We start from the raw sequence: 23,381 nt of genomic DNA, 5'->3' as shown, positions 1-23,381 counted from the left end.
GTCCTTGAATTAGAAGACGGACTGATAAACACATAATCAACAACCACTTTAACTGTTTGGTTCGAATTGACGAGGACTCAGAGTGGTTAACACTGAACGAGTTTATTGAATACACAAAGTCAACAGTCAACTGTCAAATGTTGCAACCCTTTTATAGAGAAAGCGTTTGAACTGTAACCAATACAAACAGTCTCTTTTCCCGCTCCTTGGTTGTGGCGTCCAATGAATGCACCTTATTTTCCCGCTTTAAACCTTGCAAAGCTGCACTGTGTTTGCAATCTCTTCCATGGCTTATTGCTAACTATTTACATACACAACACCCCTTACCCCCCAGTTGGTGTCATTTCTTTACAAAATCCATTAGGTATTTTGGTGGCCTATGTATTCTGGACGGGTATCTGTTACTTTGGCTATTAGGGACACTTCTTCCTGGTTGACTGCTTGGCTGCTGGTTACTACTAGACCTGGGCTCTGGGTTACTGGCTTCAGATGTACTGTCTTGTGTATTAGGTTGTGTTTGGGATTCAGTGGTCACTGGCCTACTTCGCAGGGGTATTTCCCAATCAATTGGACTGAATTGTTGTTGTTGGGCATCAGGGAATGTGTCATCTTGCCCAACCTCTACACCGCTTCCTGGCCTAATGTTGTCTGTACTGTTTCCCCTTACTGAGCTTTGGTCCCCCTCAACAGGCACACACCCACTAGATCTTTTCCTCAGCTGGTCTATGTGTCTTTTACAGATCCTATTCCCTTCCCCCTCAATGATGTATGATAGGGGACCTAAGATTTCAGTTACCACCCCTGGAATCCATTTGTCCCCTTGGGCGTAGTTCCTGGCCCAAATCAAGTCCCCCACTTCAAATGTTCTGTTAGGAATGTCTAATTCAATGTTTGGTTGGAGTCTGTCAGGGTGTAATCTGTCCAACTTGGTCAATATTTTCCTGCCCCACCTCATTTCAGCTGGACTTTTCCCTGTAGCCGAACAAGGGGTTGTGTGCTGAGCCAACAAGAACTCAGCTAGTCTCTGATGCCAGTCACCTCGAATGATTCTTTTAAGCGCGTCCTTCGTGGTCCTCACATTCCTTTCAGCCAATCCGTTGGTGGAGGGGTGGAAGGGTGCAGAAGTCTTGTGCTTAATCGAGTTGGCCTTGAGGAAATCCTGAAATTCAATAGATGTGAATTGTGGCCCATTATCAGACACTATTAAATCCGGCAACCCATGAGTGGCAAAGAGGCCCCTTAATGCCTGTATTGTTCTGCCTGCCGTTACTGAACTGACCGGTACTACTTCTAGCCATCTAGAGTAGCTGTCGACCACTACAAGGAACGTTAACCCCTGGAAAGGTCCAGCGAAATCAATATGAATCCTGGACCAAGGATTCCTAGCTAGCTCCCATTTATGTGTGCGGATGTGCTGTTGTTCAGGCCTGGAACGTTGGCACAGATGGCAATTGGCAACGCATTCCTCAATGTCGTGGTCCAATCCTGGCCACCACAAGTGACTCCTAGCCAGGGCCTTCATCCTTACTATTCCAGGGTGTCCCTCATGCAATTCAAATAGAATAGCTGATTTGTGGATTTCCGGAATTACTACACGAGTTCCCCAGAGTAAGCAACCCATATGAACTGATAGTTCATCTTTCCTTCTGAAAAATGGACTGTATTTTACGTCCGGGTTGGCGTTGGGCCAACCGCTCATGACCCAGGCCATTACTCTCCTTAAGATGAGGTCCTTATTGGTTGCCTCAGCTATGTCTTTAGCAGTTAGGGGCAAATCAGGAATATCTTGTAGGGACATTACTTGTCCCACTGGGGCAGGGTCCTCCTCTGTTGTGCTAAGGGGCAATCTGCTAAGAGCGTCTGCATGACCCATGTCCTTACCTGGTCGGTATTGGAGGGAAAATGAATATGCTGAGAGGAAAATGGACCATCTCAGCATCCTGGGAGACATAATTTGGGGAGTCTGTTTATCTGTGGTAAACAGTCCCAGCAGGGGTTTGTGGTCTGTCAGTATTGTAAAGTTCCTGCCATACAGGTAGTCGTGGAACTTTTTAACTCCTGCCACTATGGCTAAAGCTTCCCTGTCTATTTGAGCATAGTTCCGCTCTGCCTTGGTTAGTGTGCGGGAGTAGTAAGCGATGGGTCTTTGCATTCCCTGGGTGTCTAAATGGCTGATTACTGCCCCAACGCCATAAGGCGAAGCATCGCACGCCAGGTAGATTGGTCTATTTTCTATAAAGTGGGTTACAGTTGAACTACTGGAAAGGATGTCTTTTAAGGTCTGGAAACTCGCTTGGTGCTTGTCTTGCCAATGCCAAGGGGTCTTCTTATCTAAAAGCCTGTGCAGTGGTTCTGCAATGGCAGCCTTATGTGGCACAAAAGTGTGATAAAAATTTACCAAGCCTAGGAAGGCCTGTAGCTCCGCCTTGTTCCTTGGTTCAGGAGCCCCTTTTATTGCTTTAATTTTTTCAGGGGTAGGGTGGACTCCACTTTTGTCAATCCTGAACCCCAAAAAATCAGTGGATTTAACCCCTATGCTACATTTTTCCTTTTTTAATTTTAATCCAGCCTTTCTAAATCTACCCAGTACCTGTTCCAGCCGCTCTACTAACATTCTTTCATCTTTTCCAGCTATTAGGACATCATCAAAGTAAGGGCATACTCCAGGTATGCCCTTTAAGGTCCTCTCCATCACTTCTTGGAAGATGCCTGGAGCTGCTGCAATTCCAAATTGCAGTCTGTGGACTCGGAACGCCCCCTTGTGGGTAACAATTATCTGTGCCTCTGCAGCCTCCTTGGAAACAGTCAACTGTAAGTACGCATGCGCCAAGTCGAGCTTGGCGAAGATGGCGGCGTCCTGGATCGTGGCGAGGACCTGCTTCACCGTCGGGACCGGGTAAGCATGCTTTTTCATTCCAATGTTGAGGGTGGCCTTGTAGTCGGCGCAGATTCTCACATCCCCATTGGGTTTGAGGGGTGTGACAATCGGCGTCTCCCACAAACCGCCCTCAACAGGTTCTAAAACTCCGAGGCCTACAAGCTGGTCGAGCTCGGCCTCGATTTTTTCTTTTAAGGCAAAAGGTACCCTCCGGGCCTTTAGCCTGATTGGATTTACTGAGGGGTCTAGGTTAAAATTAATGGGGGGCCCTTTGTACTTGCCTAGAGATCCATCGAATACGTCTGCAAATTCTTTGCAGACGGATTCGAGGGTCTTATTTCTAATCACTGAATTTATTCCCCCAATCCAAATTCCCAGGGCAGGAAACCAATTAAGCCCTATTAAGCTGGTCCTATTCCCCTCCGTAACTATCAAATCTAAGACCCCCTTAAACCCCTTAAAGTTTACTCTAAGGCTGGTCTTTCCTTTTACGATTATTGGACTTTTTTGGAAGTCCATTAATTGAATATTTGTTGGACTAAGTGGAATTCTTTTTCCGCTTAGTTGTTCAATTTTCTCAAGGGTTTCAGTGGAAATTATCGACACTGAAGCCCCTGAGTCGATTTCCATTCTGCAAGGGACCCCTTGCAGAAGGACTGTGATTTTTAATTTTCCGTCCGGAAAATTGTGACCCCTTCCCCGCCGTCTCCGATTGACTCGGGCCACCTCCCTTAGGTTTGGAAATTTCACCCGGGTTTTAGGGGTCTCCTTGCCACTAGCATTGGGGGTTACCTTACCCTCTGGCCACACATCGACTTCGTTCAGACGGGTGTCCCGAACGCGGTTTCTGCAGATGGCCTGGATGTGGCCGGTCTTGCCGCAAGCCCTGCACTTGGCGGTACGGAATCGGCAGGAAGCGCGGGGATGGTTGCCGCCGCAGCTGCCACATCGGTTCTGGGTTTCGTTGTCGCGCGGTCTGGTTGCGGTGTCCCGCCACGGTCGTTGTGCCCCGGTCGGTGGTCTTTGCGGTGTTGCGGGTTGTTGCCGGCGGCCAGGTTCAGGCCCCTCGCTTCTGAGTTGTCTTGGTGCCATCTTTCCGAATCGCCTGGAGACTTCGGCGATCTCTTCCTCCCACTGCTGATCCACCTCCCCGCAGTCCACATAGCCCTCTTGGTTAATTTCGGGTGCTGCCGCCATGCTACTGCGGGGGGGGTCGCGATACCCGGTTGACTCATACGTTAGGAGTTCGTCTAGCACTTCCTGTAAATCGCCGGTAGGTTTGGCGATTATTCTATTTTGTAATTGTTCATCACGTAAGCCCAGCACGACTCTGTCCCGAATTCTAATTTCTAAATTATCGTATTTGCAACGTACTGCGGCTTCCCTGACGGCAGCGACGAATTTCTGTATGGACTCCCCCGGTCTCTGATTTCTCTTTTCGAAGATGCGCCGCCAAAAGAGTTCGGACCTTCGGGGAGTAAAGTGAACTTTTAATTTTGCGAGGAGGTCGGCATAGGGCACGCTGGAGACTGGTTGTGGCTGGCACAGCCCGACAGCAACTCTGTAGACCGGTGTGCCGCAGATTGTCAAAAGTGCCGCCGCTTTTTTTCGGTCGTCAGTGATTCCGTTCACTAACAGGAATCCTTCGACCTGACCGATGTATTCTTCCCAATCTTCGGGGAAGTTAGGGTCGAATTGCTTCAGTGACCCGATTTGCACCATTCGGAGAATTTTTTCCTATTCTGCCGCGGCCGCTCGGTTGACTATGACTCGCTCTGAATTTGCCGCCTTCACGACAATTCTTCCTAATCTCTGGTCTTCTGTCAATCCCACCTTCGTCGCCAGTTGTTTGGTTCGAATTGACGAGGACTCAGAGTGGTTAACACTGAACGAGTTTATTGAATACACAAAGTCAACAGTCAACTGTCAAATGTTGCAACCCTTTTATAGAGAAAGCGTTTGAACTGTAACCAATACAAACAGTCTCTTTTCCCGCTCCTTGGTTGTGGCGTCCAATGAATGCACCTTATTTTCCCGCTTTAAACCTTGCAAAGCTGCACTGTGTTTGCAATCTCTTCCATGGCTTATTGCTAACTATTTACATACACAACATTAACCATCTTGTGAACTAGTTAACAATTACTACATAAGGAATAATTGCATTATTAATTATGATAATAATACAAATGAGACGGCTGGGTGATGTCATTGAGCTTGAAGTACATAGTTTGTACTTATTTGTAATGATATCTTCCTCACTTCCATGGGAATGAAATCTTGTCCACCCCAGATAAGTCGTGGGTCAGGGGAAAGTGGTTTCTACTGGTGGTAATGTAAGCATGTTTACTTAACTTCTAGTACATTCAACAAGATTTATTTCTGTGAAAATGTGGATAGGATTTCAACCTTATCTTTGACTATTGAGAAGTAAGCCAGGATACCAGACTGCTGCCTGACTGTCACAGTGGGCTAGGGCTATACCTGTGAATTTCTGAGAATCTTATATTACCTGAGAAGCAAATGCAGTAACTCCTGCCTCGCAAGGGGATTTTGGGGAGGATTAGCAAGATAAATCACTAATCATGCTGTATGTCTAAAGTCTCAAGGACATGATAATGACTTCATGCTAAAGATAGATAGAATGCTGAGACAGAGATTAGTAGCTGCGTAAGAAGAAGAAGAAGAAGAAGAAGAAGAAGAAGAAGAAGAAGAAGAAGAAGAAGAAGAAGAAGAAGAAGAAGAAGAAGAAGAAGAAGAAGAAGAAGAAGAGGAAACAACAACCAGCCATTTTGGAGAATGATAGCTGCCGTGCAGAGGTGCAGCAAAGATGGAGGCCAGGTGGCTAGGGGGAAATAAAAAAGGTACCACGACTGTGCCAGATTCTGTGGATCTAGTATTTATTTATTTTTTGAGAAAAAATAAGACATTTCATATATAAAGCCCTAAATGGCTTGGGTCCAGGTTATCTGAGGGAACACCTGCTGCCGGCATCAAGCTCCCTTCGTCCCGTGCGCTCCCACAGGGAGGGCCTTCTCAGGATACCGCCGATTAGGGAATGCCGGCGGGTTATTCCCAGGGGAAGAGCGTTCTCTGTGGGCGCGCCGGCCCTATGGAACCAGCTCCCCATGGAACTTAGGACTGCCCCCGACCTTCGCTCATTCCGCAGGGACCTGAAAACTTGGCTCTTTGAGCTGTCTGGCCCAGGCTGTGGGGTTTTAATTTTTTATTGATTTTAGTTTTAAATTTTGGGGACTTTATTTAATTAATTGTTTTAATCTGATTTTAATTTTTGTATGTTTGTTTCAATCTTCCCTGTACACCGCCCTAAGTCCTCCGGGAATAGGGCGGTATATAAATTTAATAAAATAAAATAAAAAATAAATACTCTTAATATGACTATCCCATCATATTTCTTCTTTGGAGTGTGGATAAAGTTCAACCTAGTTTGTGGGGAAACCAGATGATGGTTGTTGATAATGCTGATGATGGCGACGACTTCCTTTGATGTCTTGGTACATTATTTTTACCTGAAGTTATTTATTTGTCCAAGGTATTGTGTCTCCCTGCAGATAACACACATATGTTATAAAGATATACATTAAATATATCCTCACATTAGAGTGGTGGTATGAAGTAAACACCTAGGATAGGCTGAAAGAGCTTTGCAGCAGTGTAGAGTTTTGCCCTACCAGCAGCTCAAGACTAACGATTTAAAGCTAACTTTACTTTATTCAGCCTCTTGTTGCGGGTGAAGAAAGAGAGTGCAAAAGTAGGTTGAAACTCAACGTTAAGAAAACCAAGATCATGGCATCCGGCCCTCTCAATTCCTGACAAATAGATGGGGAAGAAATGGAGGTAGTGACAGATTTTATTTTCCTGGGCTCCAAGATCACTGCAGATGGGGACTGTAACCAAGAAATTAAAAGACGCTTGCTCCTGGGGAGGAAAGCAATGGCAAATCTAGACAGCACACTAAAAAGCAGAGACATCACCCTGTCAACAAAAGTGTGTATAGTCAAGGCTATGGTCTTCCCAGTTTCAATGTATGGCAGTGAAAGTTGGACCATAAGAAAGGCTGAGCGCCAAAGAATTGAGGCCTTTGAACTATGGTGCTGGAGAAGACTCCTGCGAGTCCCTTGGACTGCAAGGCGATCAAACCGGTCAGTCCTAGAGGAGATCAACCCTGACTGCTCTTTAGAAGGCCAGATCCTGAAGTTGAAACTCAAATACTTTGGCCATCTAATGAGAAGGAAGGACTTACTGGAGAAGAGCCTAATGCTGGGAAAGATTGAGGGCAATAGAAGAAGGGGACGACAGAGAATGAGGTGGCTGGATGGAGTCACTGAAGCAGTAGGTGTGATCTTAAATGGACTCCAGAAGATGGTAGAGGACAGAAAGACCTGGAGGAACATTGTCCATGGGGTCGCGATGGGTTGGACATGACTTTGCAGCTAACAATAACTACTACTTTATTCAGGCCCCCTACCACGTGTTTTCTTTTTCTTTTCCTTCTTGAAGACAGAAGTAACTTTAAAATATTGAATATAAAAGTGAACAATTAAGAAAATGTTTTAAAGTCTTAATTTACAATTTTTTATTTTGCAAAGGTGTTCAAAGTAGAATTAAATATGGGATTTAGCTTGTTGTGATTCAGCGTCAGCCTGTGGTTTCGGCAGCTGAGTTGGACAATTCTGAAGAGAAGGAGGAGGAGGGGTTTGGAGAGCCTTTGGTTGCAGAGGAAAGTTCTGATGCACCGCAGAGCTCTCAGCCAGGCCCCTCCCATCTTGCTCCTCCTCAGACCCAGCTGTGTGAGCCTGAAAGATTGGAAGAAGACGATCCACAGCTGGCTCTGTTCAGGGACGCTCAAAGCAGGAGGCAGACTAGCAGAAGTGAACAAAGAAAAGCAATGAGGCACCTCGGGAGAAGGCAAAGAGAAGCCACACCTTGAGACTGCTGTTTAAAAGGGGAATGTGTGGGAGGTGCTGGTTGCTGAAGGCAACTGTTTGAAGAGCTTCTGATATAGTCTCGGTCTGTATTTGTTTAACTCTGTTTTGAACTGTTTCGTTTAGTTTTTGCAAATAAATTTGGTTGGCTTAATTCCAGCCTATTGAATATAAAAAAGTGGTTGTCCCTGACATTGCAACAGGGCTGGTCGTAGGCTGGAACAGAACAAGTGACCTAATGCATGTGTTTAATGAAAAATTACAATTGAACTCCATTTTTGATAGGTAGCTTATGCTGTATCAGTTCAAGGAATGTTATGCCATAATTTGTTTATTCTTAATGTCTCCTAAGATGCTGCAATTTTTCCTCAGTAATGAATAATTCTTCAGTATTTGTCATATCCAGGGAGAACTTTTAGGAGGCAATTGTTTGGACTATTTAGTTATTGGCTCAAACATTTTTAACTCCAAAGAATATTATTTTTTATCGCACAGTCAGCCAGATTGGATTTGGCATTTTTATCCACCTATCGAATCCTTTCCAAGGATCTAGATAGACAGATGTTGTTGTTTGATAGTGTTGAAGCTATTGTCACAACATGTAAGCTATTCCAAATGCTGCCTTTTGCACTGATGGAGATTTTGTCAATGTCAATGGTGTTCAGGTGGTGCTCTAGATACCTTGCAATTGCACCCAAGGCACCTATTACTACTCATACTATCTTTGTTTTCTTTTGCTATTATCATTCTACTTCTGTTCGCAGGTCTTTGTATTTTGTGATTTTCTGTAGTTCTTTCTCTTATATTCTGCTCTCTCCACATCTACTATGCAGACCGTTTTGTCTTTTTTTAATCAAATAATAATATAATTAGTAACATCATGATGATGATGGTGGTGATTTGTTATAGCTGCTCCACTCCAAAAGACTCCAAGTGGCTATAGTCTACATTGTAAGCAGATTGATTGCCATTTATTTGGGTGTTTTTTTTTGCCAATTTATGCCTTTACTGTACTAATATTTTCCAATTGTATTGCATCTTTTACTATTTTGCATATTCTCTTGGGCTTCCTTGATGCTGGGGGAACAGCTAATGAAAATTTGAGAAGAACAAAGTTTAATTACATAAAGCAATCTCTTATACTCTGATCTAAACCCATATTCTTTCTAGCTAAAATTCCAGAGGGACTCACTGCCATTCTGCTACAAGGCTTGAGGGAATAGCTAGATTTTCAGCAACCTTTTGAACATCATCAAGGTGGGAGCCATATGGCTCTCCGGAGAGATGCTGTTCTAGGGGGGATGTGCTACAACTCACAACTAGGTACATTCTTAGGTCCCAATAGATGGCATTGCTTGATTGAGGGGACCTGGAGTGCACCCACTCTGCCTGATATTACACAATGGGCAGAAACTATCAGGGTTAGTTAAATTTTACCCAGTTCCCCCCTTCCTCCACACTGCTGCTATCAACAGCTATTATTTGTGTGAGCAATCGTTTGCCTCCAATGCTTATCTTCTGTTTGTACACTGTTAATTATAGAAGCCCTATCAAAGGCATTTGGTTGGCTACTTCAAAACAGAATGCTGGAGTGGATTTTACTGCAAAATACCCACAATGAAACAACACAATTCCCATTTACAAAAGGTTGATTGAGCCTAAACTGGCCCCATTAGTTAAATAGACTGTGGCTTTAAATACATTTTTTTTTGCTTCTGCCCTAGAAAACCAAACTTCTATCCAACTCAGTATAGTTACAGAATATGATACTGCAGGCCAGCCCAGGATTTTTCCCCCCAATACAGATAGTCCTTATTTAACAACTACTCATAGAAAGAAGAGGGGGTCAACCTATTCTCCAAAGCTTGTGAAGGCAGGACAAGAAGCAATGGATGGAAACTAATCAAGGAGAGATCCACCCTAGAACTAAGGAGGAATTTCCCGACAGTGAGAAGAATTTATCAGTGGATTGATTAATGCCTCCACTGAAAGTATTTAAGAAGAGATTGGACAACCATTTGTCTGAAATGGTATAGGGTTTCCTGCCTCAGCATGGGGTTGGACTAGGTGACCTCCAAGTTCTTTTCCAACTCTGTTATTCTGTATAATAATAATAATAATAATAATAATAATAATAATAATAATAATAATAATAATAATAATAATAATAATAAGAAGAAGAAGAAGAAGAAGAAGAAGAAGAAGAAGAAGAAGAAGAAGAAGAAGAAGAAGAAGAAGAAGAAGAAGAAGAAGAAGAAGAAGAAGAAGAAGAAGAAGAAGAAGAAGAAGAAGAAGAAGATGGAAGGGACCTTGGAGGTCATCTAGTCCAACCCCCTGCTCAGGCAGGAAACCCTATACCATTTTAGGCAAATGGCTGTCCAGTCTCTTCTTGAAAACTTCCAGTGTTTGATGGTAAAAAGGTGCTGAATGAGTGATACGATCTTCCAGCTGTCCTAGTACCTCCACAGTCATGTGATTCCATTGTGAGCACTTGGCAAGTGGCTTGAGCTTATGACCGTTGCAGCATTCCATAGTCATGTGACCATCATTTGCAACTTCCCTGCCAACTTTCCCCAAGAAAAGCTAATGGGAAGCCAGCAAGGAACATTGCAAGTCACTCCAATAGGTTGCTTGCACTTTCTCTCACTCACAGCAACGGCTGCACATGTGCCCCACCTCATGGACCATCTCCGCACCCACCCTCTGCCGGGATTTCTATTGGTTAGTGATACACATTGCTCAATGATAGTAATTCTGGTCCTAATTACCATCGACAACTGAGCACTACCTGTATATGGTTTCATTTATTCTTCCTCCAAAGCTAATGAACGCGATTTTTTTTCCTGGTGATTCAAAGAGTTATCCTTCAGTGCTTTAACATTAAGGACAGATGGCCTGTGAATTGGTGATGAGACATGTTGTGCTTGCAGTTTGATGGGTCTGAGCGTCTCTTACGCAAAGAATCCACAAGCATTAAAAACAGGGCATTTAGCAAAGCTGAAATGTGATACATTGCTACAATATACTTTGTCAATTTATTGTTGTGGTTCTATATTGCTCTGGGAGTGCACAGGCATGCCATTTGGATTTTCTTTCTCTGCTGCCAAATGTCTTCAGACACCAGGAATAAAGTAAAAACATACTGTAAAAGCAACCACCCCGCACACATTTATATCAAATAGCCACCAGAAGTTCATAGGATTATAGAATTTTATATTTTTGGCTCTTGCACAATAAAGCTTGGCATCTATTTTTCTTCAGGGCGTCATATTTTATTTTAGATTTTGCAGGTTGCATGTGGACATCCTCAGAAGAGGCAACAAAACCTTTCGGGCCCCTTTTTGAAGTTTCAGAGAAATAAGCAAAATTGGACATAGGAAATGTTGCAGAGGGGGAGCAGCCCTTCTTCAAAAGTGGGCTCTGAATTTTAATAGCATGGTCTTCAAGAACTCTGGGAACTGTAAAAAGCGGGACTGCAGGCCACCTGGGCTTCCAAAGCTAGATATTTCCTACCAGTGCTGCAATAGGAAGCTCACCCAATAGATATTTTGATTCTGTAACAGCTTTGTTCCTTATGCCATCCGTCTCGTAAATTCGCAGGATTTTTTTCCCCACCATGTATATGTACACATTTAAACTAGGCTGTCATGTTTCTCTGTGTCATATGTGTGTTTGTGTGTGGGGGGTATATGCATAATGGTATTTTTTTGAGAGTTGGATGCAACGAAATTTCATTTTAAAGTATGCTGATTAGTGTACATTTAAAGACAACAAAGATTCTATTCTATTCTATTCTATTCTATTCTATTCTATTCTATTCTATTCTATTCTATTCTATTCTATTCTATTCTATTCTATTCTATTCTATTCTATTCCTGTTCTGTTCTGTCCCGTCCCATCCCATCCCATCCCATTCTATTCCATTCTAATTCTATTCTATTCTGTCCCATCCCATCCCATCCCATCCCATCCCATCCCATCCCATCCCATCCCATCCCATCCCATCCCATCCCATCCCATCCCATCCCATCCTATTCTATTCTATTCTATTCTATTCTATTCTATTCTATTCTATTCTATTCTATTCTATTCTATTCTATTCTATTCTATCCCAATAAATATTTTCTGTAATGGTAAATATAATAATAAAATATAGTGTCAGAACTGCCAACTCATGCTTGCACTATGCTATTGCTCAGTGCCAGGCTGCCATGATCTCTGCGGGGGAGGGGAGCTGGTTAGGAGGGGGAAGACTTCACCATTCAGTGTGCCTACCTGAGACACAGCTTCAAGGTCAGATGGCTGGGAGTGCAATGCGGCTACATGCCATCCCATACTTGAAGTAACTGTTCCGAAAACGTCTTCTTTGAATATAATTGGATGATGGGGGGGACCAGCAATGGGAAAGATCTAAGAAGGGGAATGTTACACTTGGGGAATTTGGCACACGGATTTCAGTTCTGGCATTGCTCTACTGTATTTCACTTGACCTTAAGTAAACCATACCTTTCTCAACAAATGGAGTCAAGGATCATTATTGCCTAAAGGTTCAAGTTGAGGCAGGTTGACAGACAGTTGTAAAAGTCTATATAATGGCATTTCATAGTAATGTGATCTTGAGTTTTCTATTTGGCCTTTAGTCTGTAGCTATTTATGACTATTAGACTTGATGTTAATATCCTAAAGAGTCGTTCCTTTTAATGGATGTGTCTTACGGTAATACCCTAATGAGCAATATCTGACTTCTCTTTCCAGCAGTCACAATCTATTTGAAAAAGTTAAAAGAACATATCCTTTAGTTTGCCTTCCATTTAAATTTCACATTAGACTTAGGGTTAGGGGTAATACAATAAATAAATTGTGATGAGCATAATATGTATGATAAAACGAAATGGTAAACTGTGATACATTCTATCCACACTGCTAAAAGTCTGTTCTAATTCAAGAAGTCTGATATCATTGAAATATTCAGACTTTATGCAAATGAGAAACCGAAATTTTGAATATGGTACAAATCCATATATCAAATTACACTCTAGAAATAGATTGAAAAACAAGTTGCAGTACATTCTGTATCATTTTTATTTTTAAGATATAAAATTAACTAGACATTGAAGCATATTCCGATAACTTTTGATTAGTCATTTTTCCATAGAAGAAATCAAGCAGTTTTTTCAGTAAGAGGTTTAAAGTATCCTGCCAGTAGTTAACATGTACAAAGCTAATTTAGTATGCTTCGTGGTAATATATGATTCAATAAAGTAAGTAAAAATATCACAGTTGCAAAGGAAATTCAACTTTTACGAGTTTTTTCATTTTGGTATGAATCATTTGTAAGGATTATTGAGCTTTCATATCTGCCATTATATATGAGAGAATGATCCAAAATGATCTTACATTTCCAGCAAGTTTTAGAAAATGAATGATCCATTTTAATGATCTAGACTAGAGAATGTGAATTTAATATTTGTTCACTAAAATTCCTATAGGAATATAAGTATACTCAGATCTAGAAAAATGTAACAGTGGGCCTTTCAAGATGAGAAAACTGGTTAAGTAGAAATGCAGCGACAAAATGAATATTTTACCAAGACTTAATTTTCTGTTTCTATCATATCTATTACTGCATCTAAATTCTGTATCCATTTCATCATACGGTCTTTAACTTACTGGGTTTCTGACTCATATCTCACCCATAATTTATAAATAAGACCCAGCAGATACTCCAAGTTGTGTGTTAGATGTTCAAATTCAGTCAAATCTCTAAGTATTCTCTCTGGTTTCCTCAATTCTTTTAGTACCGTACTACTTATTTGAAAATATTGAAACCAATTAGGTGAACTGAACTACTGTGAAGTGAAGGTCTCAAAAGGTTTCATCTGTCTTATTAAAGATTAAAATTGGCAAAAACTGCATGAATTACGACATCATGACTGAGAAAATTTATTTATGCTTTCCTCTTCATGAAAGTAAACTTTTCATAAAGGAGCAAGGGAAGGGATAATCCTCTTTCAATATTTCTCTCAAACTCTCAGTGCATTTCTTATCATTGCAGGATCTCTTATCAATTATTTACCGTATTTCTATTTTTACTGGTCCAAAGTTGTTTGTGTGGACCCTCTGGAACTCTTCCTCCTTCCATAGAGTGGGCACACTGTAAAGAAACACGATGTTAAGCAACAAGCAATTTAATACAATTTGATCAGGTTATTCTTTCACTTGACCTGCGTAATCTTGAATTTAATTCTCAATGTTTTTTATTGGATTGCATGTAATTTTTTACTTGTTCATACCAATAACAGTATCTTATTTTCAATATGTATCAGAGTTATTAGAAACTGAAAATTGAGGCTTGGCAAAATATTGATTTTGTGGCTGCATTTCTACTTAACCAGTTTTCCCATCTTGAAATGTCCACTGTTATATTTTTCCAGATCTGAGTATACTTATTTTTAAATTTATTTTTTGTCAGACAGGGTTCTAAGTATTTTATGGGTTTTCCAGTAACATTGGACCACATTACTAGGTACAGATGCTCCTATGTTAAATTTAATGTCAGGTTTTGAATTTAATCTTTATCTATCCAGAACTTGACTCAGAACCATACTGCTGTCTATATTACATTGATAGTACTAGAGAGCTATTTGGCTGGATGACTGTAAATACAGTATTATCCATGTAAGATTTACATGTATGTGGTTGAGTTGCTACTTTAATTACTGAAATTTGTATTGACAACAATACAAATAAAGGAGGACAAATTTGTCTTATCCCCTTCAGTCTAAATACACTGTTGTGACAGAGAGCCATTTGCTACTTTCTCAGCTTCTCATCATTTAGAAACACTCTGTATTCATGTGGAAATAATATGGCTATAATTCATCTTTTTCAAAACTGCAAGCATAATAGGCCATTTTAAATTATCAAAAGCTTTCTCTGTGTCAAGAAAATAACCCAGTCACTTTCCTGTTTTTATAATTACTCTTACCAATAATATTCTGGTATTATCTTACATGTAACTCTTTGGAAAGAAACCAGTCTTGTCAATCTGTATCCATTCTTGTTAGTTTATCTAAGAGCTGTGGTGGTGCAGTGGTTAGAATGCAGTATTGGAGGCTAATTCTGCCTACTTCCAGTAGTTCAATTCTCACTGGCTCAAGGTTGACTCAGCCTTCCATCCTTCCAAGGTTGATGAAATGACCCAGATTGTTGGGGGAAATATGCTGACTCTGTAAATTGCTTAGAGAGGGCTGTAAAGCACTGTGAAGTGGTATATAAGTCTAAGAGCTATTGCTATTGTAATCTTTCTATCCTGGAGAATGAGAGAACATGAATTTATCAGATTCATAAAGTGAGAAACCAAGAGAACCAATCTTTTATCAAATATAAAGTAGAGCTATTTGACCTATGACTTTAAAGCTGGGATACAAAGATATCCTAGTGTTATCCCAGAAGTGAAATATCTATGGTTTTCCAGATGCTGATGGATTTCTATTCCCACCAGCTCCACCTTACAGGCAATAAATTATAGAATATGGGAATTGGAATTCATCGACATAGGAGTTGTTTCATTGTTTCATTCCTTCTGTCCCTGAAAAAGGGCAGCATTATTAGTGCTCAGACAACTCACAAATTGCAGCGTAGCTGCAAACCAGTGGTACAGAACAGGCAAATGGTTCCAATATCAGTACCAGGAAGAATTGAGAAATACGTCTGTCTGAAACCTTGGAAAGACATGCCATACAGTAAAATAGAACCCAACAGGGCAATGGTTAGATCGTGAGTTGTATTTCATCTTTTAGGAGTAAAAGACTGAGAAGGATAGCTCTGGTTGTCAATTACATATACTTCTTTTCAGAACAATCAGAAAGGACAGGAACCACAATAAGAGATAGGTGTGAACAATTACTCTGCTGAATACAAATACATGCAAATTTCAGTAAGTTTGTATTCTCAGATAGTTGTCAGGTATTGGACAACATATAAATGGGTGGACAGAAGTAATTAATAAGTAATTCAGTGAACACATACATTAAATAAATTAACAAACAAGTTGGGTGGAACAGTTTCTTATATCAGTCTTCCCCAGGATCTAAGCTGGATGAGGATGGGCATTGTAGTCCAGCCCACATGGGAAGTGCCTGGTTTTGGAGAGCTTCTTTATTAAGTCTAGCTTCAAAGTTGGTTTGATTTGTTTATGCCTAAAGCTTATAGTATAAATATGGTTACATAAACTGATCCGAAAAAATAGAATTGTAGATTGGGAAAATTGAGATTGAGGGCAGTTTCAAAAAAGAAAACTCTTTCAAGAATGTTTATCAGGCATAATCTTAGCTTAAGGACTTTGTAGTTCTGCTTCTTTTTCATAGGTACGTTTCCTGCTTCTTAGATTGCCATCTGTGAGATTCTATTAAACTTCTATTTTCCCAGCATTTTCTAATTGCAGCAGGCATGATCTATGATGTTTCCATTGCTAGAAATACTGATAAAAATTCAAAAAGCAGAACCAATGATTCAAAAAAAAAAAAAAAACCCACCCCACAACAACAACCCTCCCTTCTAGGGAAGGAAGGATATGTCACTGTGGAAACTTGCTCTCTGCTATGCCAAGATAGAAAGAGAGTCAGTCACACATAGGAAGAAAAGTATGCGCAATGGGGATCTTGAATGTAGAAGTAAGCGGGAACCCTGAATGTAATGTTTATATCCAGATATGAATTGACTTGTCTTCTGTTCAATACCTAGTCCTAAAATATCTCTGTTTTTCAACAACACAGATTGTCCTTGACTTACAACATTCATTTAGTGACAGTTCAAAGTTACAATGGCACTGTGTATTGATTGATTGATTGATTAGCCCTTGGGCCATATCAAAGTGCAAAATTTCCAGAAACAAATTATTACTACAATTTGATAAAAGCAATTTAAAATGGAATTAGCTAACATACCATTTAAAATGAAATGGGGGATAAAACAAAATGAAATTGGAATAAAATACAATAATTTAAAATAGGGATAAAATATGATAAAATTATATTTTAGTGTCGCCCCTGCAATCTACCCCAATCAGTCCCACATATGCAGATCTCAACTGAACCATTTTGCTTAAGTACTCTGTTGTGTTAAATGTTATTTTCAATGGCACTGAAAAAAAATGACTTATGACCATTTTTCACACTTAAGGACCATTGCAGCATCCTCATAGTCACCTGATCAAAATTCAGCCACTTGTCAAATGGCTCGTATTTATGACGTTTGCAGTGGTCACAATTTGTGACTTTCTGACAAGCAAAGTCAATGGGGAAGCCAGATTGGCCTAATAACCGTGTTACTAACTTAACAACTGCAGTGATCCACTTAGCAATTCTAGCAAGAAAGGTTGTAAAATGAGACAAAATTAACTTAACAACTGTTTCACTTAGCAACAGAAATTTTGGGCTCAATTGTAAGTCGAGGACTACCTGTACATCTCAAACCGATTGCTTAGCTCATTCACAGAAACGGGGGGAGGGGGGGGAATGGATGCTTTCTTACTGTTTTGGATATCTGCTACACATCCCCAGTTTGTACAATGAGAACGGTCTATTAAAAATAGCAAAAGGGGTCATTTATCACCTCTTCTGCCTCCAATATTTATATCAGGTTAACTTAAGAGGCAGCCCTGATAAAAATTAGTCTCCATTTTCAGCCACTAAGTATCTGTATCAAAATTACTAGGTGTTATTTCTAGCCTGAGAGGAGAGCTAAATGAGAATTTAATTATTAAGAGACTTTCATTTCTAGCTAAAAGGGAAGACAGTGACAAAGAGTAAGCTGGATAGTTTTTTTCTGACAGGTCTTCAAACCGATACCAAATGATAGCAGGGGGGGGGGGTTTCTTGAAAATTGCTTGAACTATGTACTGCTAAATACCACCGAACATATATGCCAAGAAAGTTGCTATAAAATGCCTCTTTTTCTTGCCCATAGCCTCCATTATCAAGAATGTAAGGAATGGAACTGTAATTCAGAATCACGAAATAACTCTCTCCTGCTGTTTAATGGGTGATTTATTAAGTTCCTCTCCAATGGTTATATCAATCCTATATATTCAAATCACTTTCTTCCGTGTCACAAAATAGTGTTTAGAACTCAGTTGGAGAAAACAAGGATTCTGTTTTTGCTTCATGCATGTCAATGGCAACAAGGGGGAAAGAGAACAGGATTGAAACTTAAATTTAAGGTACATTTATACTAAGGGCTTTATAAAGATTGTTTGAACAGTCAACATCTGGGTTTAAGGTTTAGGTCAGGCCTCTTCTCTCAGATTATCTACTCATTGGTCTTTGGGAACAAATTCATTCCTTGTCTCTCTCTCTCTCTTTTTTAACCATCTCCCCTTTGGTTAAAGGATTCCTACCACATACTGCACAGGTAGTCCTTGACTTACAACAGTTCATTTAGTGATTGTTCAAAGTTACAACGGCACTGAAAAAAGTGATTTGTGACCTTTTTTTCGTACTTACGACCATTGCAGCAGGCCCATGGTTACATGATCAAAATTCAGACGCTTGGCAACTTACTCCTATTTTATGATGGTTGCAGTGTCCTGGGGTCATGTGATCACCTTTTTTGCAGCCTTCTGACAAGCAAACCCCATGGGGAAGCCAGATTCACTTAATCACCGTGCTACTAACTTACCACCTGCAGTGATTCACTTAAGAAATTGTGGCAAGAAAGGCCGTAAAATGGAGCAAAACTCAGTTAACAAATGTCTTGCTTAGCAACAGAAATGTTGGGCTTGATAGAGGTCATAAGTCGAGGACTACCTGTAAGTGGATAGGTACTAAGAAACTGCTTTCTGCTTCATTCTTTTTCCTTTGACCTTTCCCCATCATAACCTTTTATGAAGAAATGAAGCCCCTTTGTACAAGAGGATTCCCACCTTACACTGTTACTCATTGCTGTAACAATCACAAATTTTCTAAGTTTATTTGCTGTTGTTTTGCACTCTATCCATTTCACAGGGCCACAGGCAGCTACCTTCACATGTTTATTTACAATGCAGATAACTTATGCATTACTAGAGTGAAGTAGAGAGTTCTGATACAAAATCACCAGGACTAGAGATTTAATCTTCCATGCTGGAGACCATCTTCAGGGAATTTGTCTACTGAAATACATGCTTTGGGCTATTTTGTGAGTTGTGTTTAATGTGGTGCCTTCCTATTAGCTGATTGGTGTGTTGATGGCTGGTGATTGGCTGTTATTTCCTTGGGCTGCCAAGCCCTTGGCTCCTAAGTATTTGATAAAAAGGTAAAGGTAAAGGTTCCCCCGCACATGCGTGCTAGTCGTTTCCGACTCTAGGGGCCAGTGCTCATCTCCATTTCAAAGCCGAAGAGCCAGCTGGTGGTAATTCAGCACTCCTGTTAAATGACAAGAGGCCCATTTCCCAGGCTTCAATCATTTCCCTAGCTATATTTGTACCTGCATGGCCAACAATCTTAGTTGCTGTGAAATTGAATGTGTGTCCTTGTTCATTACAATGTGAGGCTACTAATGAGTTTGCGTCTGCTCATCTGATACAGTTCTATTCTATGGTCAGATGCTACAACTCACCATCCTAAAATTTTCTTTGCTGACAACACTTACAGGGAAATATTTCTCCATTTGCCTTTCAAGACTGTCTTATCAATGGTGTTTCAGAAGGGATCAGACTCAAACCCTACTTCCAACTAAGCACCAGCTATGTTCTGCCTTCAGATAACTAACTGTATCTCATATTTTTATTAGCAGGGCATATTTTGAAGTGAGGAAACAGTAACGGAGCAAAGATATGCTAATGTCTGATCCCAGAACCCTCAAAAGCATTAGATGCCAAGCCCCTTCTGACAGATTGGCAGCAGTAAAAAAATAAAAAAAAACCTTGGGAGAGGGGAGAAGGAACCGCCTCCTTATTGCTCACAATAAAAGATAATATATTTAGACTTGTTCTAAATTATAATACCCTTCACAATAGAAATTATAATGTCCTTCAAAATAGGAAATAATACTGATTGATAGGTGGAAAAAACTGGTGTTTTTCTTTAAATTGGACATAATTAATAGGCATGGAAAGAATTAAACAGATCCCTCACTGTTCACCAATTCTGCCTGCTCATATTGATGTGATTTTGCACAGCATCATATTATATCAAATTTATAAGTTCCAAGGCCAGAGTTAAAATAATGGGAATGTATACCACGTTAAGAAAAAAACCCCAAACCCCTACTTTCTCCTTTTCCATAGATCATTTCCCACAATCAGCAGTTCCTTCCGAAAAGCAGCTTTTAAAATGGGGCATGAAAGAATACATGCAAGAGATGGCTTCTTTACTTAATAATGATGCAGGTGGCAAATATGAAGGTTATCCAAGTTGATTGCAGTGATGGATCCCATACTCCCACTCAAATATAATCAAGTCAGCTCCCATTATTGCATATACAGAAATGTGGAGAGGAATACCATGTTTTTTTTGAAAAAAAACTAAAGACAACGTATAGGCATATTTTTCCCTTTTGCATTTGATTTTTGTCTTGCAAACAATAACCTTGTCTATCCTTTCCTTTTAGGTCAGTTCTTGTCCACTAAGGACTGGTAACATTTATGTTTGTGTATCCTTATAAATAACTTTCAAAGCTTAATTATGCTAAATGGTAATCAAAAGTTCTCTTTCCCCCCCCTAACTTCTGGGTACAAGGAAACTGTAACTATTGAAAATTAACTGTAAGATTGAGTTGACTTTTAAAGGCTCAACATGAGCTTCTCATTAGCCTTATTATCATTTCTGAATCATAAATATGTAAATGATGAGTTTCACATGAGAGATTTAATTCTGTGCTCTTATTTCTGATTAGCTCGAAATATACTCTGGCTCTGTCAGATAATTGGTAATACTGCACACCAATAAGGTGTCTCCCTATGCTTCATCAGAAGGAGTTGAAATTAGAGGAGGCAGGGATGTTACAATTTGACAGTTTTGTAACAGTAACTTGTTAAAGTTTTAGCTTGGCCATTAATATTGGCCATAAATTATTAATACAGCTTTTAACGCAAGAATCTTTTAATTAAAAAAAAGGAGCTCTGGGCCCAGAAAAGCACTCATGGGAAAGAGAATTCTTTTGTGCAGGGATGGAAGTATGCATTTGTGCATGCGTCTTTGTATGTGTCATTCTTCTAAATACACCTAAAACCATTCAACCAAGCAACAATAACAAAGCCTCCCTCAAGTTAATTTGAGTTTAATCCAGGGAGTATTACGAGCCAAATGTTGTCCATTTGCTTGAAAATGCAAGTGTAGTCCTCTTGGCAAGAATTTTCTTTTCTTTGAGCAATGAAAATAAATATGTTTGTTTAAATTGGTAGAATAAACACACTTGGGATAAAACTGAATTAAATGAATCAGTACTGTTTACTATTAGCAAGGAAAGCTGATGTAACCTACTCTTCTCCTTTATCTTATTAAAAAAAATTACTATGTAAATCCAGAAACTACTTTGCAAGTCAACATATTCTACAGAAAGTATACTGACAAAAATTAATATTGTCTTTGTACATTAATATTAATGTTTACACATTTACCTTTCCCCATAATGCCAATGGAATTATCAACCACCCATCTATGTTGACTTTTATCTGGAATTTCACTGAAATGTTATATTTCCATCCACAAATGAAGTTTCCTTCAAATATTTTTTTACACAAGAACTAAAGTCTCCACTTTTACAAATTTCCATAAAAATATTGGAGACCATAGGAAGTAGATGAGAATTACCATAATTAATAGAATAATCAAGCAAATTATCCAGTGGTTGCACAATATGACAATATGAATAAATTTTGAGGTAAAAAATAATCTCTAATGGTGTAAATGACAAATGTACTAGAAAAAATGATGAAAAGGAACCTATTAATGTTGTGAGACTGTTGAAAAATACTACAACTGTAGTTGTACCCTAAGAAATATTTAAAAATGTACGTGGTTTGTGATTTGTTCATGGAATAGTTTTCAACTTGTTAGATGTACGTGTAATGGCTGCATCTCTACAGTTTTTGTTCCCATATATCAGACATGTCAAACTCACGATGTCACGTGACATCACGCAACGTATTGGGACAGTTTTGCTATTGCTGGCAATGGGGTGGGCGTAGCTTCCGGATGACGCGTCTGGCCCGTGGGCCGGGAGTTTGACACCTCTGCTATATATGAAGGACATGTTATCATGTGTGAATGAAGTAAACTTAAGGGGATTGGTTTTTTAAAGTTTACTTGGAAAGGTGTGTGTGGAGATTCTCAGTCATCCAGGTCATAGTTATTTCAAAGGAGCTTTTTCAAAAGAAGAAGAAGAAGACGTTTCATTTTGCATCCAGGAAGCTTCAAGAAGCATCTGTTAACTGATGAAGCTTCTTGGATGAGAAGTGAAACGTCTTCTTCCTCAGGGCAAAAACAGTCCAGTTGCGTTTTGAAAAAGCACCTTTGAGGCACTTGAGAAGATGTTTCACAGAAATCTTTCAACAGGTAAATCAGTCACTGGCATCCTTTAAAATATCAATTCAAAGTTATAAACTCTCCAGTTTGGTGTTGTTTTGGAAGATTTTTCTTGCTTTTCCTTTTTAAAAAATAAAATAAAAATTCTTCTAATAGTTCCCTGAAATGTGTTGTTAATTTTCTCCTGAGATCTTCATCTGGTTTGACTTTGATGTCTATTCTTGGAGTTAATACCTATACTTTCTGACACCCCAGTTTGGTTTCTTCTGTGCCTTGGTCTTGGGCAATCTGTTTTTTATATTCATTCCCTAAAAAAATAACTTAGTTCCTCAATGAGTTTCAGCACTTCAAAATGATCCCTGATGGGATCCTTAAAAATGGTGAGTAGATGCTCAAGAACATATTTTCTTCTGCTTTAGCTTGACTTGGAACCTACACATGAGCAGTTTGTGATTGTCCACATTTAGTCCCTTGTCCCATCTTTGCTGTGATAACTGAGCTATTTTAGTAATAAAGAAATAATTGGATTGGCAGAAGCTTATTAGCCAGTCTCCTGCTTCAATTCTATTCCCGATACTCCCGTGTAACACCTCTTCTCCGTGAGCTGCATTGGCTTCCGGTTGCCCTCCGGGTGAGATTCAAGGTGCTGGTAATGACCTATAAAGCCCTAAATGGCTTGGGTCCGGACTATCTAAGGGAACACCTGCTGCCGGCATCATCTTCCCAATGTCCTGTGCGCCCCCACAGGGAGGGCCTTCTCAGGGTACCTCCGGTTAATGAATGCCAGCGGGTTATTCCCAGGGGAAGGGCGTTCTCTGTGGGTGCGCCTGCCCACAGAACTTAGGACTGCCCCCGACCTTCGCTCATTTCGCCAGGACCTGAAAACTTGGCTCTTCAATCTGTTTGGTCCAGACTGTGGGGTTGTTAATTTAACTGGGTTTTAGATTTACTCTTGGGGCTTGAATTTAATTTAATTGTTTTAATTGTTTTTAATTTTTTGTATTCATGGTTTTAACTGCCCTGTAAACCGCCCTGAGTCCTACAGGAATAGGG

The 23,381-nt window shown here is 40.0% G+C and overlaps 1 protein-coding gene across 1 annotated transcript; it reads right to left on the bottom strand.

Annotated features, from left to right (window-relative positions):
• Positions 1 to 1,105: 1,105 nt before the first annotated feature.
• LOC310634950 (uncharacterized protein) lies at positions 1,106 to 4,600 on the bottom strand (the record flags this gene model as incomplete). The annotated part of the gene is made up of 2 exons (XM_083353486.1): positions 1,106 to 1,159; positions 3,676 to 4,600. The coding sequence occupies 2 exons, from the start codon at positions 4,598 to 4,600 to the stop codon at positions 1,134 to 1,136; spliced, it is 951 nt and encodes a 316-aa protein (XP_083209612.1). The 3' UTR covers positions 1,106 to 1,133.
• Positions 4,601 to 23,381: the final 18,781 nt, after the last annotated feature.

Source organism: Vipera ursinii (assembly GCF_947247035.1).
Source record: "Vipera ursinii genome assembly, chromosome: 2".
Classification (NCBI taxonomy): Eukaryota; Metazoa; Chordata; class Lepidosauria; order Squamata; family Viperidae; genus Vipera; species Vipera ursinii.
Note: the sequence above shows the minus strand (reverse complement) of the source record. Positions and strands in the feature narration are given on the sequence as shown.